Genomic DNA, 19,922 nt, shown 5'->3' on the forward strand with positions numbered 1-19,922 from the left:
AGTTGTCTATTCATTATTGAACCGGAACTACGTAAAGCGAATACGTTTCGAAGGTCCCCGACATATTTTCTTGACCAATTCTTATTTTCCCGACCGATCGATCGGCATTCTCACGAAACTCTAACTACATTTTAAAACAATTAATGTACCGATGTTTTATTGGGAAAGCTCGCTGTGATGTAATGCGCGAACTTGCGCTCTGATGTTTTCAGCGGCGATGCAATTCAACCCAAATAAAAGGTGGTTTCCAGGTGGACACTAGGGCGATTTATGGACTCAGATTTGCAAACTGAGCAGACGAGGTTGTTACCATCCGGTTATGTAAACGGAACAATATTGAGGAAACTCCCTGAACAACGCCTCAGGGTCGGCTTGAGCTCGAACGATAAAGCTATAGCCAAGAAAACACTTTGCTCACTAGTAAACCTCCCACGTTTTGTGACTCGGGGATGGTGATGACATTGGAACTCCTCTCTGCGTAGATCTCGGTCTTACGGGCTACGAGCAACTCAGCTGTTTGAGTTGGTTGACCCATTCGCAATGGCGGACTCGTGCTTAGGCCGCAACACTCAGGCGAACTACCGGATGTGGACAATTTTTTGGTAAGTCCAAGTCTACGGTGATGAACCGGGGTGTCCGCGTGTAGGTCCCAAGCACACCCTCGAGTACGCTGTAGCGTGGTGGACGTCAAAATACGGGTGAGCATGGGTAAACTTAAGGGGCCCTAGACTGGACGTTGCCACGGGGAGTGGGTCGAAGTTTACCTGGAAATCCTTGAAAATCTATGGCACTTCCGGATTTCACCACTGGGCACAGATTTTGTTTCACGGCGCGCTATATGGTGCTGTCGCCTTAGGCTTTCAGTGACGAAATGGCCGATCATTGACCCTGTAGCTGCCCTGTTCTTTCGCCCTCTCCCATTCTGTGCCATATTTCGCCTCGCCTCACCTCTTTTCCACGCTTTTTCGCCCCGCCTTGTCGCTCTGGTGAAACGCTGCCATCTGATGGTGGGGATGTCGTACTCTGACCTCGAGGTTGACGCGTAGGAGTTTTGGGTAGGGTAAACGTAAGACGATTTTTCGCTACGCAGCGCACTTTCTCGGCACATTTAAAGTTCCGCGGACAAAATTTCTACAATATTGACAGACCGTGTACCCGTTGGTACACGGTCGCTCAACGTACCTACCCCGAAATGCAATTCGCACATAGAATTCACCGCCTGGATGAACAACTTATAAAAGAAAATGTGAATGTAGTTTGGGTTGGTAAAATTTATTAAATGTAGGTATGCAAAAATACAATTAAACTAACATAAATAAAGTTTTTACAGAGATAGAGAAATGATGTATAGGCGACATCAACCAACACCGAAAGATAACCAAAGTGCACATACAAGGATGTGATATTTGTGATGCCCACGTTGCCAACCAAATTTATTCGTATTCTGTCATTTTATTAAAATTTTAAACAGTCAAGATGCGGTTACGAAAAAAACCTTGTTCGGGTCGGGTGTAATACTTATTGCTTAGGAAATTGAATATTTCCTTCTAAATGCCCATGTGGTAGGATAAGAATAAATACTTAAATTTACAAATAGCTGCTGTTTACATTCGGCAGCAATTGTGCCTTAACTACATAACGCGTATATAGTTTATAGAAAGCTAAATCTAAACGTCTTTCCACATACACCTTGCCTATCTCTTATTTTTATTGAACAAGCTCAAGCGCCTCCGCGGTGGAGAGTTCTGAAATAACATACGAGAAAGAGGGAAGAGAACAAAAAAAAGTTATGAAGAAACACTCAATAAATTAGTCACTAGATTAATGCAATATTCTGAACAAGAATTTATATTTTTTTAATAAATAAATGCGGAACGGGGTTAGTTACAAAAAGCATCTAAATTACGTAGCTAAAAGGTTACGCACTACTTTAAAAGTTTGAACAACGAAAAACAAATAACACAACGATTGTGATTAATAATTTAAAAAAAAACAATTGGAAGTCTATTTTAAGATAAGTTTTTCTTTCTTTTATTTCCAGCATTGGAACATCGACTCTCGAGTGTCAGCAATATCACAATGTACAACATTCATGAGCTAATACTATAGATACTAAATATGTTACAGATGTAATTTTCAATTACGATTAAAAGCGCATTAGTGGATGGAATCGGTCATTTCTGCTAAAATAAATACAGGAATAAATTTAAAAAAAAAAACAAACATCAGTTATTGTTGGACAAACGGTAGTCTACATAATTCAGATAGATACTGAAGACCAGAGCCGAAAAACTAAGCCCGGCAAAGCCCGCCAGCATCAGATAAGCGCGCTGGTTTCGCTTCTGTTCGGCAGTTAGTTCAGGCGTGGATGATTCTGGCTTCACAACGGCCGATGGCTGCCGGCTGATCGATTTTTCCCGTTGTAGCAAAGCAATGCGGAAAATTTCCGAAAATCGTTCCAGCAAAGGGAACCCCATAATACCTTGAATTCCGGTCGAACTTGTTACCATGTTATCGAACGAATCGGAATCATGTTTCGTGCGCGCCGTCGAGGGTAGAATTTCACTAGGGCGATCGAGAATTTTCTGATGCAGGAGCGATTCGAAATGCTGCTGCGTGTCTCCGGTTTCTACAGCATTCGTAACTTGATCGTTTCGGTACTCAGCAGACCGGGAAGCGAACGCACCTCCGTTAATGTTACGTAGTCGGTTGAAAGATTCTCTTCTCTGGTCTCTACTCTTGCGCCGTTGTTTTTCTCGCCGATGATTGCAAAGCTGTTGAACGAAGTCACTTGTCTCACTTGTACTGGACCAATCTCGAACAGGCAGCTCTTTTTTGCTATTTTTGTTACAAACATTGGATAGGCCACCTTGAAGTTCCGCATTATTGTTCTCGTCCTTATTCTCTCCAACGAACACCATCAGCTTCGGAGTTTGCCGATCGGTTCGACAAAATATGTCCATTGAGTTAATGTCGATTTTTTGTATCCGATCCGGCGTTGCTTCGTAGCAGAATCCATCGTAAGGATCGACACCGTTTCGAGGACTATCGTTGTTGGAACTGTCGCTGTCCAAACTGCTTAGGTGACGATTACGATCGAACCGCGTTGGCATCTTCCGCGATTGTTTACCGGCTTTTGTTGTGGTCTGTTTCGGTGTAACTCGAGCGCCCAGCGAGTCTCGTTTGATCCACTTTCTCGACCCACCGACGATGGGACCGGTTTTTCCGGAATCGCATTCGGTAGTGGATTCGCTGTTCGGTTTCGTAACCTTAGATTGTGGTAACCGGCTTGCGGTTGGACCAGTGCTTTTCGGAGTACTTTTATACTTTGGAGTTTGATTATGAAAATGGATAAATTGATTTTTTTTTGGAGTTAGACTTGGTACAACCTGCAGTACATTGGACAAACATGAGTAGGCATTGCGCATACACATATGTATCTTGCACATACTCAATTAACCAACAATTGTTAAATCCCGAAAACCGTTTAAAAGCAGTGAGACGTGAGAAGTGAGATATGAAGTGTGAGAAGTGAGCACCACGTGAGAAGGGAGACGTGAAGAGTTACACGTGGGAAATTAGCAAAGAAATACAAGAAAGCAGAAGTCAAACGAGATAAGCGAGAAGGGAGGCTTGAGACGTGAGAAGGGAAGAGTGATATGTCTCATGTCTCACGTCTCAGGTCTCATGGCTCACGTCTCACATCTTGCTTCTAACGCCTTACTTCTTACTGTCCACGTCTCACTTCTCAATTTTAACTTCCTACATCTCACTTCACAATTCTCATTTCCCCCGACTCACTGCTCACGTCACACTTTTCATGAGTATTTTCTACGGAGCTTTAGTTTACCTTGGACTCAAAAATGGGAAGTGCACAAACAACCTACATCAAAACTAACAGGCAACATATGAATCGACACTGCGCACAACCTGTAGATTCCATCCAACTAAATCGCGCTAAACACAGAACACACACAAACACACAAATTTGTTGGTTTAAATATAAAAAGGGAAAAACTTTTTATCATCTACCTCGTCTCGTTGCAGGGTGTTGAGAAGATTCGTAGAGCTGAACATCTGTTTGAACTTGCCCGGAGTCTTGCGGCGGGCATTCAATTCGGCCAAACTCGAGCCGGGCGCAGTATCGGAACTACCAGCTGGCGGTAGAGTATCCGCGTTGCTCTTACGCCCCCCACCGAAGCTGAGCCGAGAGCTGAGCGCAGCTATGGCTCCTTGTCCTCCACTTGTTGTACTGGTGTTGTTGTTGTTGATCGAACTATCCTTCAGAATAGGATTATACTGGAAATCATTGGTCGCTATCGAACCACCGAATGACAGTCGGCCCGCTTTTTTGCTTGGTGTTGGTGGACCGGGTCGTTTGTAGGATGTCGTTCCACCTACTTTTTTGCGAGAAATCAAGCTGGTACTGCTGTCGTCAAGATTGAGCGAACCTGCATCCTGTTGAAGATGTGGGGTGAAGAAGTGGGGTAAGTGCTTTGAAAATTATACAACGTTCGTTTGCAAAGTGGATTAGAAGTAAGACGTCAGACGTTTTTAATCAATGAAGTTAGCTGTTCTTGCAATCCATAACCAACCCAATCATGCTTCACAAACATACACCACATCCACAACATGAAATTTAGATAAGAACTTTGACTTATCCACTCACAGTTTGCCTTTATTCAATCAGTGCTGACGTCAAACTCATCCTCCTCTTTGAAAACGATCTTTTTCTTAACGCTACTGGCACCACGTGTATAGTGCCTTAAGCCACGAGGAGTCTACGCGAAAAAAAACAAGCGATATCTGTTGTAGTTAAAACGGATTCAAACAAGTGTTAGCGGACAGAAATAGGTAATCCTCCCGACCTACCTTCTGATCCTCTTCGGGCCACTCGCTGTCCGTGTACTGCGGCAGATAGCTGCTGCGGAGATGCGGGGGTACCATGGAATTGCGCTGGGCGAGTTCGGAATATCGAACCGAATCCCTACCGGCAAACGGTGGAGACATGCGCCCCGTCTTCAGATCCGTGAGGTACGTGTTGTTGAATATTTCACCCTCCTCGTCTTCCATCTTTAAGTTGGAACCTGAAAAATCATCAAACAATTAGGATTTCCTTGATCTGACACAAACTTTCTTTTCCAGTAATAAACTTACACAATCGCACATGCGATGGAGGAGGTAGCATGGATTTGCGCTCCTCGCGTATCTCTTCCATTATACGCATTTTGGATTTTACAAATTCGTTCTCCTTCATTAGCTCCAAATTTTTCTCGTTCAGAGTGCACAATTGCTGCTGCAATTTGGCCGCATGGACTTCTAGTTTGGTGAACTATTAAGTTTGGGTGGAAGAAGAAAATCATTCATTGTGAGTTAACAAACATTAACGGTTTGTTTGACCTACCCTTTTGTTTTCTTGCTGAAGGTCAGCTTTGAGGGCCTGTATGTCTTTTTCGCATCTTGCTTTCGTTTTCTCTCTCTCGTCGTTGTATAGCAAACTCTAAAATTCGGTAAAAGAGTAATTTGTAATCCTTGAATTTAACTACGCTACACAAATTGCATTTATCTTTTCACTTGTTTACATGTTTGAAAAAAAAATTCTCAAAACTATATTATAAAATTTTTGGATACACTTTACACTTACTAGACACAACCTACGCATTTAAATCCAAAATCGATGGAGGTTATTATAACAAGGCAGTATTTTCAGAAAGAAAATTCTACCTTGTCTAGGCCCCTATTCTACGCCGCGCGTGAGGTGGCGATAATTGAGTCACCTGAATTTTGGGAATGGACCTCGTCACTTCACTTACACCGATTACCGAAATAAGGTGAAGAGTTCCGTGACGGTATCGTCACCTCACGCGCGGCGTAGAACAAGGGCCTTTGTAGCATGACGGTTGTTGTACCATGAAAGATTTAGGATCCCAAAACAGACAAGCTGGTAGTAAGTCAGATCTCTCTAAGTAGAAAATTCGGATCCTTGACTTGAATTTCATCTCAGCGTCAGTTGCAGATATTATATAAAGTTGTGAGGAGCAATCGACATAAAAATAAATAAAATTGTAGATAAAGTAGAAAGAAAGTTAAAGTTAAGCTTCTCGTTAATGGTGCCTTTTTTATTTATTAGCCAAATGTAAACAATAAAACAAATAAAAAAATTTAAAAACCGTTCCACAGAGTGGAAATTTTCTTTTTTGTAAAACAACTTTTTTATTAGTCAACAATCAGTCTTTTATGTCTCACTTTGGGCTTCGCACGATCAATCATCCATTCCGGGGAACGATTGCGCCGGCGACGGCATTTGATAGTCGAAGTATTTCTGCTCCACCTCCTGGGGCTTGCCGTGCACCGAACATGTGGCCTTCTTCTTCAACACCTTGACCATACTTTTCTGGGGTTTGCACACGTGAACGACCTTCTCCACCAGCATGTATCCGCAGTCACAGTTGCTGTCGTGGCTTTTGATCTGCTGAACCTGGATCGATGGGTATTCGTTTTCACTGGAACTGGCCAGATCGTACGGTACCTGCGCACTGACCAACGTTAGCTGAAGGGTCCAAGCTAAACAACATCCCAACAGCAAAAGGGATCCTATGCTAGCCGTGGTCATTTTAGTAGTAAGGTTCAAATTTCGATGCCCGAACTTCTCAATGCGCGATCCGTGAGGGTTGTGTGTTCAAAATACAGACCAGCCACCGATTATATTAACCATTTCATACATTACCTAATGGGCTGAATGCAATTTTGCATTCTAGCAGCTTTGTTTATGTTCCATGCGTAAATATTTGTATACCGACTGTTGACCAGCACGCGATCATGTTCTTACTTTCGGAAACGTGAATCTAGTCGGTTTGAATTACACAGCGTTGTCTAGCAGTCTTAGGCATTTAGCTCGGGTAGGCATGATTGCCACACTTGGAGTAAAATTTTCGAACGACAGTGTTGAAGGTTTTCTTTCTAACTGTAAGATAACTGACTATCACTGTCCATTAGGTAATTGAGATTCGGTTACAGGTTATTCACTTGAATTGAGGGTTACTATCATATGAAAAAAAAATCTCGAATCTATAAAAAGTATTAAAGTTTCGAGTTACAATTAATTGTCCTTAATAAAATTGTGTCATCAATATATCTACACTGATAAAATAAAATAAGTAAGTAACTAATTTTCTTTAAATCGTATGGCCAACTAAATAGTGAACGAAAATATTTTTTATCAAAACATGACCATTTTTATTGAAGACTTTACAAACTCCTTTTACTCTAATGTCTCACAATTATATCAATATGGAAAATAAGTGTGAGCCAAATTTATGAAAAAATGTATCGGCTTCTTTCTTAAATTTGCCAACAATGAAGTTGGCGCAACTCAAATCAACGATAGATTTAAACATATATATTTGAAAGATGAACTTCACGTAAAGAAACCGCTTGAAAAATAAAGTAAAAGCAATTTTGTGAAAATTTCGGTTCAAAACATAAAATTCACCTTACTGTTTTTATTATTATTTTTTTTTGTATTATCGCTGCACAACAGTCAGAAGTACATAATATATTAAAATATCAATATATTAGATAAGAATTAAAACAATTAAAACAACAAATTTATACAATTTGGACCAATTTTCTACAGCTAATCAATGAAACGGGGGTACTACGGGTTTCAAAACAAATTCCACTTCGGAATCGTTCATTGATTTTTTCAAAAAGCTTATCAGCAATATGTTAACCACAATGATTATCAGCGGATATTTGATGATTTTAAACAGCGTTCGCCTCCAACCTTTGGAACTTTTCGACGATTCATTGAAACTAGGTCCACCATCACTTCGATGCAGAGTCGAGTCGTTACCGTCAGCCGATTGAACGGATTCGTTTTGACATTTGACCGTTGCTGATAGTCCGTTAGTACTATCGACAGTCGTACTAGAGACAATAGCAGATTGAACAATCTGGAAGGGAAACGCGAATAGAAAACATTAGATTCTGTTCAGTACTCAACAGCTACTAGAACTAGATATTATGATAAAAATGTAAAACAACCCAGATGTTCAATTTCTACTATTGTCTCTAGTGAATTCATGCAAACTTGTTATCATTGAAATGATGCAATGCAGTTCCAAACATGTAAACGAAGTATTGTTACAAGAGGTACTTACCATTTTCTCTTTCATCTTTTCTAGCTTGCCCTCGTACTCGATCCGGATGTCCCTGATTTTTTCATCAGCTTGCTTGTTACACTCGTCCAACTTTTTGACCAGTGCGTGCCTTTCGTGGGTCCACTCTTGTTCTTTCTCTTCACTGGTCTGGCGATGTTTGACCAGTTTCGCCCGCAGGATACCAATATCTTGCACGAACTTTTCATTCATCGCACGCTCTTTCTCGTGCAGCTCGGAAAGTTCCCGCATCTTACTTTCGCAATCTTTGTACTTTTCAAGCTGTTTCAGCAGTGTGGTCGCCTTCGAATTGTCCTCCAGATGGCTGAGTTCAGTTTTGCTGAGCGATTCTTCCAGTTTCTCGATTTTCTTGCCTTGTTCGGTGTTTTTTAGCTCCAAGTTGAGCATTTTTGTTTGCTGCAGCTCGATGGTAGATTTAAGTTTACTGTTTTCGATCTTCACGCTATGGAGAGATTCTTTAACATTGTGTAAGTCGGTGTTGAGGGTATCGACTTCCTCTTGCTTCGATCGTAGGTTCTCCTTCAAATGATTCATGCTATCCTGAAGAGCTTTCTCTTGAATTTCTTTGTGCTCGACGACATCATTCAACTCATCTTTCTTGGCGACCAATTCCGTCACTTGGATCTTCATCGACATCAACTCATGGGTCAACGAATCCATCTGTTGATTTTTCCCAAAAAGACCATCCATCTCTCGCTTTAACTTATCCATTTGCTTTTCTTGCTCAACAAGACGTTTTTCTTTGGTGCTCAACTGAACACGAGAGCTATCCTGAGCCACTTTGAGCCGATCATTTTCATCCACCAGTGATTGAATCTGTTGCTTCAGTTCCGTTTGTTTATGCTCATTTTCTTTGTTAGCGTCCCTTTCATTAAGAAACTCTTCGTTCAGCGTGTCGTAATCTTGCAGCTGCTGGATCAACCTTCGATCGACATCGTTCTTTTGCTCCAGAAGCGCTTCCAGTTCGATGGAAATTTTACGCTTTTCATCGCCCAATGTTTCGATCTCATTTTGCAATTGTATCAACTGCTGTTCGATTTCATCTTTTTCGGCAACAACCGTCTCGAAAGCAGTCACCTTTTCTTCAAGTTGGGTTTGGAAGGTTTTGATTTTCTGAAGTCCTTCCGTCAGTTGATGAATTTCAGTATCTTTTTCGACGATAACCGCTTTTTGGTTGGAATTCGTTTCAGAAAGTTGTGAAACTTGTTCCATTGAATCTTGTACTCGTTTTTCCAAAGTGGCACAGTTTTCCTCCAGTCCAGTTAGCTTTCTTTGCAGCTCAACTCGAAGATTTTCACCGTCGGTGATTTGCCCTGAAAGTAGGCTTATTTGCGATTCATTGATTCTGATTGTTTCTTCTTGTCTTTGAACCAATTCACCTAGTTTGTTGACTCGCGATTCTAGAGACTGCTGAATAGACAGTTTCTCTCCAAGTTGTGTATTCAATTCAGCGATTTGGGCTTCAGCAGATTTTAGCAATGTAGTGCTATGTTGAAGTTTTTCTACTGCTGACAGCAGCTCGTTCTCTTTCTTAGTTACTTCTTCCGACAATTGCTTTACCTGATTCGAAAGATCTTGCACTTGTTTGTCTAGTGTGTCCTTAACCAATTGCATTTTGTTCAACTTTTCGTTGAACTCAGTTTCCATACCGGTAACAACAAAATGATGTTCTGTTTTCAAGGTTTCGTTTTGCTGCTTTATGGTCGTAAGTTCGTTATCTTTCATTTTAAGTATGTCGGTAATTGTTTTTACTGTATCTTTCAGAAGAACAATTTGTTCAGTCGTTTCTTGACTTTCTTTCTGTGCTGATTCGAGTTTAGCTGTTAATTCAGTTTTTGAAAGTTCGATAGACTGTTGTTCAGCTTCTAAGATCTTTTTCACGTCCTCTAATTCGGTATGCTTTGCTTTCAGCTCTTGTAGGTTGCTCAAAATACTATCGCGTTCCATTTTAGTAGCTCCGATTTCCGTTTCCAAATTAGATTTGTCTTGCCTTAATTCCTCAACTACTCGTGAAAGTTCAGCAAGTTTGCCTTCGATGACACCTTTGCTCGAAATTGTATCTTCCAAATGCTTCCTCGATTGTTCCAACTCTTGAATTCGTTGTTCAAGCAACCGATGTTCTTTTTCAGCAGAAACTAGATCGGACTGGAGCTTCTTACTTTCTTCAACCACTCTGTCAATGTCACTCTCGTATTTTTTCTTTTCTATAGAAGCTTCTTCACGTTCTTTCGACAACTGAGCTAACAGTTTAGCGCACTGTAAACCCATGGACTCTTTGTCAGAATCAACACGTTCTAGATTTGCCTCTAACAAACACTTTTCCTCTCGTAGTGCATCACGATCTTCCTCAATTACAGTTATAGTTTCCGTGTGTTCCGCCAACTGTTCCAGAAGTGTTTCAGATTCTTTCGACAGCTCATCGTTTTTAACCAGCAACAAATTTCTAGATTGCTCCAGATCTCTTGATTTGTCTGTTATTTTCAAAAGTTTTTCTCTCAGTTCGATTGCCTGGGAATTATATTCTTCAGCTTTTTCTTTTTCTTGTTCCAACAGCTCCTGCAATTCGTTTTTGGCTTGCCTTACTGTTCCCAAACCCGTCGCTAATTCTTGGATTTTTTGTTCAAGAAGTTCTTTTTCGTGGCTCAGACGGCTAACAGTATTCACTTCGGTACTGAAGTCCTGTTCTTTCGACGACAGTTCTTCTTTCACTTTAGTAACTTCCATTTCCGCTGACGTCAATTCAAAAGAAAGAACTTCAATCCGTTTTTCAAGCTGCTCCTTCGATTGCTGTTCGGCAATTATAACGTTTTTTTGTTCTCCGAGTTCGATTTCCAGCTTGGCACATTTGATCTCCAGCTCATCATGTTCCACCGAAAGTTGCCGCAATTGTGCATCTTTTTTTCTAACTTCGTCTTGTACGCATTGAAGAGCCTCCTTGGCTTGATTAACTTGAATTTCCAAATCATTTCTAGCTTCCAAAGCAACTGCCAACTGATCGCCAATTTCAGTTTGCCGGCCCAACGCTTCTTCAATGTTGCGCGTTTTCTGTACCAACAAATCGTCAATCTCCCGTCGAAGCTGCTGAATTTTGTTCTCATCTAGTCGTGCCTTTTCTTCAAACTCTGTCAACTCTTCTTCAAGTGCTAGTTTTTCTTCTTCGACTGTTTTCTTCGAAGATGTGAGCTCTACTAATTGCTTGTTCAATTTTTCGTTTTCTAACTGAAGAGTTGCATATTCATTTGCCATTTTTGTTAATTTGTCCTCTAGGGTCGATTTTTCCAGTCGCAGTTGGAATTGATATGACGATAATTTTGCCAACAGACCGGATAGCTTGGGAATTTTGGTCTGCAAATTTTCGATCTTAGTTTGATACGTTTTATCGAGACTTACGATTCGCTCTTGCATTAAATTGAAGCCTGACAATAATGATTGGTTCATTTTATGTAAAAGATCACGCTGCGAGTGTGCTTCTTTCAATTGTGCAGTCAATGTATGTTCTTGTTCTAGAGTGTGCTGCTTTTGGTTGTCCAACAATAGTTGGAGGTCACTTAGTTGCATTTCGAGCGATTCAATCGTTCCAGATTGTTTATTCTTGTGTTGAGTTTCGGTGAGGAGTTTCTTTTCGATAGATTTGTTTTCTTCCAACAATCGATTGTTTTGATCGGCCAACTTCAATTGTTCCTGCTGGATTGAACATAGTTGATCTTTAGTTTCAGATAATGATTGGTGTGATTCCTGCAGTGATTTTCGGAGTTGTTCAATTTCATCTTCAAGATGGCTTTTCTTTTCCAAAGTATCTCGTTGGACTTGTTCTAGAATTTGCATAGTCGCTTGTTGGTTTGAAATTTCTAGTTCTAGCTTGTTATTACAATCTTGCGCACTGACAAGTTCTTTATTTTTCAGTTGTAATTCTGTTCGAGTATGTTCCAACGACTTTTCGCACAATTCCAGTTGTTCAACTGTTCCTGTCAGTTCACTGTGCACTTCAAGGAGTTCTGCTGACAAGCTCTGGATATTTTGCTCTAAATCGGTTTTAGTTTTTTCAAGCAGTGAATAACTTTCTTGTTTCTCTAGAGAGCTCGCCTTTAGCTGTGCTAATTGATCAGTAAGATTTTCTACGGTTTTTCTTGATTCATTGTGTTTTTCTTCCAATAAAGTTCTAGAGTATTCACCGTTGCTGATTTCCTTTTCCAAAGCAGTTTTCTCGAAAGTCAATTTCATGTTCAACGAGGTTAAACGATCTTTGTCTTCTTTTAGTGTAACAAGTCGCACTCGTAAGTCATCCATTTTTTCGAACCACGACGAAAAATCGCTACCTTCATGATCCTCGTTCAACGAAACTAACATGTAATCAATCTTTCCAGTAATGGAATCATATTCACCCTTTAAGCTATTCAATTCTATGTTCAAGTCCAGATTCTGTTTACTCAGGGCCTCTCGTTCCACAGAGAGATCTCGCAGTTTTTTTAGCATATCATCCTTCTCTTTATTCAGTTTTGAATTCGATTCAATAAAACCATCTCTCTCGGTGTGTAGCTTAAGAATCGTTCCTTGCATGTTTCCATTTTCTTCCACAAAATCTGTGAGTGTCTTTTGTAAGTCATCTTTTTCCGAAATCAGCTTAAGGTAGTCACGTTTCTGTTTGTTGACAGTTTCTTCCAACTCCAAACTATGTTTCTTATAATCACTAGCATGCTTCTTTACAGCCTCTAGCTCTCTGTTAATGTCTGCCGTATTACTTTCTAGCGCCCGAAGAACTTCTTTAAGAGAAATCACCTTCGAACTAAGTTGGCGAACTTCCTCCTCTAGCTGATCGTTGCGATCTTCCAAAAGACCTTTTCCCTCTCGATACCTAGCGTACTCTTCAAACAGCGTTTCGTAACAAACTTTAAAGATGTTCATTTTCTCTACAAATCCTACATCGCCAGGATCGGTTGTTCCATTTGGCAGTCGCCCAACCACCTCATTATATAGTCTGAAAAACTGCCCCACCAATCCAGAAACGCGAACCTTTTCGTGTTCAATCACTTCCAGTGATCTTTTGAGCAAGCAATTTTCCGCCTCCTTCTCCTTCAGCTGCACATCCACCACGGCACATGCCATATTTTCCGGGCTAAAGTTCTTACTACTACCACCTCCGGTGCTACCGGTGCCATTGTTACCGGCATCTGCCGAACTGAGTTCTAGACATTCGAACGATCCATTCAACACATCTACACCGGCGCCCTGTTCCAGGCGATTCTGAATGATAAAATTTTGTAAATCATCCTTCTCCAGCCGGAGCAGTTTGATAATTTCTTCCTTTTCTTCAATGCATTCGGACAGTGTGGATATCGATCCCTCGAGTTCCAAAATTTGATCCTTTAGCTTGACGATCTGGGTGTTACGATAGCTAATCTGTTTGGAAAGATAAATTGAACGAAATTAATTCATATTATAAATCATGCATGTAATTTTTTAAACTTTTTTGTTTCCAAATTAAAAAAAAATAATTTTTTAATTACCATTTCATTAGCATTGCGATTGTTCTCGTTAACCGTTTCTAGCTCGATTCGCAGCTTATCCAGCATTTCTTCCTTCTCCAGAAGTTGCCGTTCGATACGGACCAGTTTATGGTCGACTCCTCGCTTTTTGTTAGGGGATTCATTCTCTCGATTACAATTCTGTAACTCCACCTTTAGCTCCCGCAATTCCTTGAGATGTTTGCTTTTATCTTCCACTAATCCGAAAAGAAATTAAGAAAAAAATGAAGTTAGTCAAACAGGTAGAACACACGCAACAAAGGTCTTACATAGTTTTTCGTTCTTATCCTGCAGCTGTTTAAGTTGCACCTCCAGGTAACCTTTTTCGTAACGCTCTGCTTCAAGCTGCGCTTTAAGCTCCTTGAGCTGCCGAGTTCGTTCATCCAGGATGATAGTTTTGGGCGTCGGAGGGGAAATTCTCGACTCCGAGCGACTAGGTCTAATGGGACTGTCCAATACATCACTAGATAGCAGCCGGGAAGGTACACTGGATAGGTTAGATGGTGGAGACTTTGGATCCGGTCTAATTTTCGGCGATGACGATGATGGAGGTAACATCGTGTGAGGCATGGCATCCTGTATGGCTTTTTTGATCATGGCTCGATCTACTTCTTTTCGCATGTGGTTGGCATCGAACATACTCTTTAGAAAAGCAGTAACTGCGTGTTGCTTGTGTTTGTCGAACGAACTGCAGATCTGTTGGAAAAACTTTTCCGGATGCCGTACGCAGGAAAAATACAACAACAGCGAAAATATGTAGAAATGATCTGGAGCCGCGATTTGTTTGGTTTCCGTGAGGTACATCTCGAAGTGCGGAAAGTGAATCTCGAGAAACCTTATAATGTTGGGTTCGTTTATGATCAAGGTATTTTTCATCCGTTCTTGAAATTTGGGATAGAACTGATCCACGCTGCATTGTTCTATATTCTCACAATCACACTCAATCAGGTTGGAATCTTTAACCTGAAACATAACAAATATAATTTTTGAGGTCATTTCAGGAGAGATAAAAATCTATATCAAAATCAAGTAATTTTTGAGATCATATGAAATGATGAAAAAGTTACAGTTTAAAGTTTTAAGAAACTTTATGAATCAGGCATGTTTATAGGAACAAAACTCAATCATTAGGGGGAAGTCGTCTACTACCGGACACTTAAGGTTTTTAAGCAATAACTTCAAAAAATAGATTTTTGTAAATATTGGTTCCTCTACTGATTTGAAGAGTATCAATATTATGATCACTTAACTATATTAGAGAAAAATTAATTTACAACGTATTTATGCGGTAAGAGAAATCATTTCATGTTAATTTTCACTCATTTCCAAAAGTGTTGTCTATGGCCGGACACTACGAATTACTTCACCAAAGTTGTCACCAATGGCACAAAAAAGGTAGCAAAATTACTGAATTCACTTGCACAGGTCTTGTGAATATATGTTTTCCAATACTGAACGTTCTATGAAGCCAGTCATACATTTATTTAAATAAACTAAATAATTAATAAATAAGTGTATACTTTTTTCATCACAATCACATAACCGTAATGAATATTTCATGATTGAGGAGTATGAATTGAAAAAATGTTTTATGAATTGGTCTGAGAAAGTTGTGCATGATTCTTAAATGTTTTTAAAAATCGTTAGATGAATTAAACTTTAATATTGCACAAGTTTGTAAACTTCGGAATTTTATTGATCTGGGTTAAAGCAGTTTTTTTATTGTTGATAAAAAGCAGCAATTTTTATATTTTTTGGAACTTCTATGAATATTCTTCGATATTGGTAAATGGAAAGTTCTTCGAACCCTTTCTGGATTAAGGATAATTTTTATAAAGCGAAACTAATAGACATTAAAGCGAACCTGAACTAGTTTTTGGAGCCAGTTTTATTTCAATTACTATTTTAATTGATTTTTGCATTAAATTGCTAATTTTCCTGCACCGTCGATTTCAGTAGTACAAACGTGAAAAATTTCCTACAAAAGTATTTATGTACTGTATTCCAAAAACCACACTTTTAACTTATGTTGAATTTAAACATTGTTTTTCAGTGGAGAAGTACAAGCGAAAAATCATGCTTTTAAACGCCAGTTTAGACCTGGATGCCTCCAAGTGAAAATAAAATATTGTTATCCTTGGAGAGACTGAAATTTGTCCCTTGGACTGGTTCCAATATTAGTTTTTGCGTTCGATTTCTTCGCGCTTGGGCATAATTTAAAATGAATTTGCAATTAGATCGATAAAAGCGGTAGGCAGCTGCGAAAACAGAAGATTATTACTTTATAAGGTTAACTTACCCACTGAACCAAAACTTTGGACCAGCGTATCCCGTCCATTGTGGAAACAAATTTAGAGTTTGTCTGCCTCTTTAATCACTGATTTACAACCAAAGAAACTGAACAGCATAACACCAACGACAGCGAAAGAGAAAATGTACAATTTATCACGATTTGAAGCTTTAATTTGTACGTTTTTCCACTAAAATTATGTCCAGCTGTCCGTTATTCCGACTCGTTTGTTCGTTTGTGGACGAAAATGCGCGAGCGAAGAAAAACGGCTGCTGCCGGACGATTTGAAAATGGCGCTCACGCAGAACTCACAAGCTAACAGTGAGTGGTACACTGGAAAAATAACATATTTACATTCTAACGATAAATTTGATGCTTGAAATGTGTTGCTATAATCACAAAAATATTTAAAAAAAAAGTTCACAGCTAAAATATTTTAAGATTAAATTTAGTAACAATGAAAAGATGAGAAAATCAGAGAAACACACTGCTGCAAATAGGTATTAGTTAAGGCATACAAATTTGAAAGAAGCTTCGCGGGCCGCACAAAAGGCTCTTGCGGGCCAAATGCAGTCTGCGGGCCGCGAGTTGCTCATCCCTGAAGTACACTGTAACAATAATAATATCAAGAAAATTATTGTTATCCCGTGTTTCTGTCATTTTCGGAAACTGTGAAATATTTTGAACTTACTATATACATCACGGTGATTTTAAAATTTATGGAGATTTCATAATAAAATGCGGTTGATAGATATTTAGATACTACGCTGAAGTTTACTGTTGTATTGAAAATCATTGTTCGGTTATATTAAAACCATGGTCTTCGCAATTCGGGATCTATTTGGCTTCAATCACATTTATATGCTTTTGTTCCCAATTTACAAATATCTTAAGCTCTCCGATCTGGTCGTTTAGTCTTCCTGTCCACGTTTCTTTTGAGTGTTTACCTTATTTAACGTTTCTTTTATCTATTTGTTAGAGATACCCCTATCATCCAATGGATTCGACTATACCGGAAGTAAAGCTGGTCAGCAAAATGGAAATCTCCGCCAAACCCCGTTGCAATCGTAACATCAGCAACAGAAGGCCACTACCCAATGGAAACTGTTTTCGAATACGACCCTTTTGTTATCCTGTTCCCCTTCCTTAGTTAATTTTTCTAACCGTTGAGTCGCCGCGACTATTACGGCCCCCTCCCCTACTATGTACTACTATGTAAAATTTATGAATACACTCGGCACATTTAAACTTTGTCAAAGTAAAAGGCCTAATAATCATAGTTGTAAATTCAAAAAAAAAACATTTAGATACTGCGCGGTCCCTGAACCTGCATAATGTTTTTGTTATTCAGCGGACCAGGATGTGGCAAAAAAAAGGTAAACCATGAACAATTAGCTGTTCGTTTAACATGCAAATAAAAAGCAAATCCCATGCAAAATTTAAAAATTAAAATTTTGAGAAAGAAAATGTTATGTTTCAATGATCCTCAAACTGAAGTGATGTTTCAATTCAGTGTAGAGGGCAGAGGGGAACTCAAGAGAACTTGCAAAATTGAGTGACTCTTCATATTAGGCCTGTTCATGAACCCCTTCGACCTCCCTGAATACGATCAAAGTCTACTTTTGATATTTATTGGGCTTGGGCCTGCTAAAAAGAATTAAGCTTGCTCTTTACTCTTACACAGATTTCCATAAGAATGAGAGCTAATCGGAGTGAAATTGGAGTGAAGGCTGTTGCTTTCTCTGTTGAAAACACGAGATATCGTATACCGGGATTGCGAGCGCGCCCATCGCCCATCCATTATTTTATAACGACTTCATGTTCCATAAAAAGTTACGATATTAACACTCTTCCTACCTTCTTATAAAAGCGTAAATTCAGTTCACTGGAGAAAAAAATAGGAATTGAAAAATGTTGAGCTAAATCTTCTACATTGCATAAAAATGGTGATAATTTTTATCAATACCTTATCTTCTATCTTTCTTTCTTCTTCTTCTTCTAATCTAATATATAAAGATGAGTTGGACTATATATGTTTGTTTGCATGCACCTTATACAAATTCACACCGCTTAACCGATCAGCCTGAAATTTGGTAGGGTATTTCGGGGGAATATGCACCTGCTAAGGGAAATGATCGAGTATGCGGAATACATAACCTGAACACCCGAATACATTGCAACATGTGCTTCTTATTTCTATCTTCTACTCATATTCTGACAGTAATATAACTTTTTATTGTAAAAACTATGAAAAAATTCGATTTTTTACAAACGCCTTTAAAAGCAACCTTCGAAATCGTTGGATGTTAAACGCCCCAGTGTAGGCAGATGATGCTCCAAAACATTGGATCAAAACGACTCAAAAACATCACAATATTCACAGTGAAAATGAATTAATTCTGTTATTTAATTAGGAAAATTTGAAAAAAATATTTTTTCCCAAGTTTATCAACACATAAAAACAAGTGTTTTGTTTACATTTCCCAGTGAAAAAATGAAAATCTTTGAAATTTTTGACTTTATTTTGAACTGTGTCAGTTTCAACCAAATTATTCTGCTGCTTTTGGCGACAAATTTAGTGAACCGGTTCGATTTTCGGTTCACGTTTTTTACTCAAACCCGATCGAAAGTTGTAATTATTATGCATCCTAATGATAATTTAGGACTAAGCAAAGAAAATGATCGGTATATCATTTCGAAATTCGGTCTGTATTCATGGAAAACTGCACTCCAAAATTTAGAATAAACCACGTGGTTTTGTTTACATCTTACCGAACAGCACCTTGAGAGGAGGGCGATTTGTCCAAAAAATCATGGGGGCATTTTAATCGGGTATTTTAAATTTGATAAATCTTCAGTTTACGATGAAACAACAATTTACCACAGTTTTCCATCAATAGATAATTCGAATATATAATTCGAACAACCAATAAAATCAATAATGAGGAAGTTTTAAGCGATCATCTTGGGGTAAAAGCTTGTTTCATTTGATCACTTTTTACAACTTAAGTGATGGATAGCCACCACAAAATTTAATTAGATTGTTATTCGTATTTGAATGAATATCTGGTAATCATTTTTATTAAAATTACAAGGTATTGATTTTAAGAACACATTTGTGTAAAAAGAATCCATTAAAAACTTCGCAAATCTTCAAAATCCCCCGCACGGGGATTATGGACAAAAGTACCCTACAGTTATGTGTTTGGACCATGGTAAGGTTTGAGTAATAGTTTTGAGCCCCTCCCACTTAAGAACAGGGACCCCCCATACAACTTTCGTTTTTTCTCCTACGAATCAAAAGTCATGGCACCCACTTTGTCGACCAATTTCCGTTGTTTTTACCATCACCGTGGGCTGGGCATTAGAAACGACCAACCAGAGTTCACGTGTACTGGATAGCAAATCGAAGCTTGCTGAGCATTAAAAATTTGAAAGGGAAAATTTTGGCGGGTGTTTTTTGTCCTACTGTTCAAAGCACGTGGTACCGGTACGAGATATTGGGATGCAAAATATGGCTACATTTTTAATTGAAAAATACAACTAGCCTGTTAGGAATATATTGACTAAAATTGTAGTGGCTTTCGAAGTGCATTTTATTTAAAGCCGCTGGCGGGTCTACAAAAACAAACAGTGAACTGAACAGTGAACAATAAACTTACTTTTTCAGCCGAACAGCTATTTTGACTGAGTGTTGAAAAACTTATGAACCGATTTTCATAAATTCCAGCTTTTAAGAGCCAACCATTTTCGTATTTTTGGGATTTTTTTATAGAGAAAGATAAATTAATTAGATTCAGAGTTATAAGTCCAAGGCTGCGATTTTAACGCTTCGATAGCCTTCGAGAAATTCAAACGAAGGTTTAGAAAATTGATTAGGAAATAATCACGCGTTTATGAATATGCACTAAATGGTATTCGCGAACTTGC

The 19,922-nt window shown here is 39.1% G+C and overlaps 1 protein-coding gene across 2 annotated transcripts; it reads right to left on the reverse strand.

Moving 5' to 3' along the window:
- Positions 1-1,278: 1,278 nt before the first annotated feature.
- LOC129747632 (uncharacterized) lies at positions 1,279-16,237 on the reverse strand. Of its 2 annotated transcripts, none has more exons than XM_055741930.1 (9): positions 16,002-16,237; positions 13,972-14,665; positions 13,685-13,899; positions 8,163-13,577; positions 5,405-5,500; positions 5,158-5,332; positions 4,873-5,087; positions 4,033-4,458; positions 1,279-1,745 (listed from the first exon to the last, which is right to left on the reverse strand). In XM_055741930.1, exons 1-9 carry the CDS (start codon positions 16,038-16,040, stop codon positions 1,695-1,697), a joined length of 7,326 nt encoding a protein of 2,441 aa, XP_055597905.1. In that variant the 5' UTR covers positions 16,041-16,237; the 3' UTR covers positions 1,279-1,694. The 2 variants fall into 2 exon arrangements, with proteins under 2 accessions (XP_055597905.1, XP_055597903.1); XM_055741928.1 differs by lacking the exon at positions 1,279-1,745 and adding an exon at positions 1,770-3,326.
- Between the last annotated feature and the right edge of the window lie 3,685 nt (positions 16,238-19,922).

This window comes from Uranotaenia lowii, chromosome 2 (genome assembly GCF_029784155.1).
Source record: "Uranotaenia lowii strain MFRU-FL chromosome 2, ASM2978415v1, whole genome shotgun sequence".
NCBI classification, from domain to species: Eukaryota; Metazoa; Arthropoda; class Insecta; order Diptera; family Culicidae; genus Uranotaenia; species Uranotaenia lowii.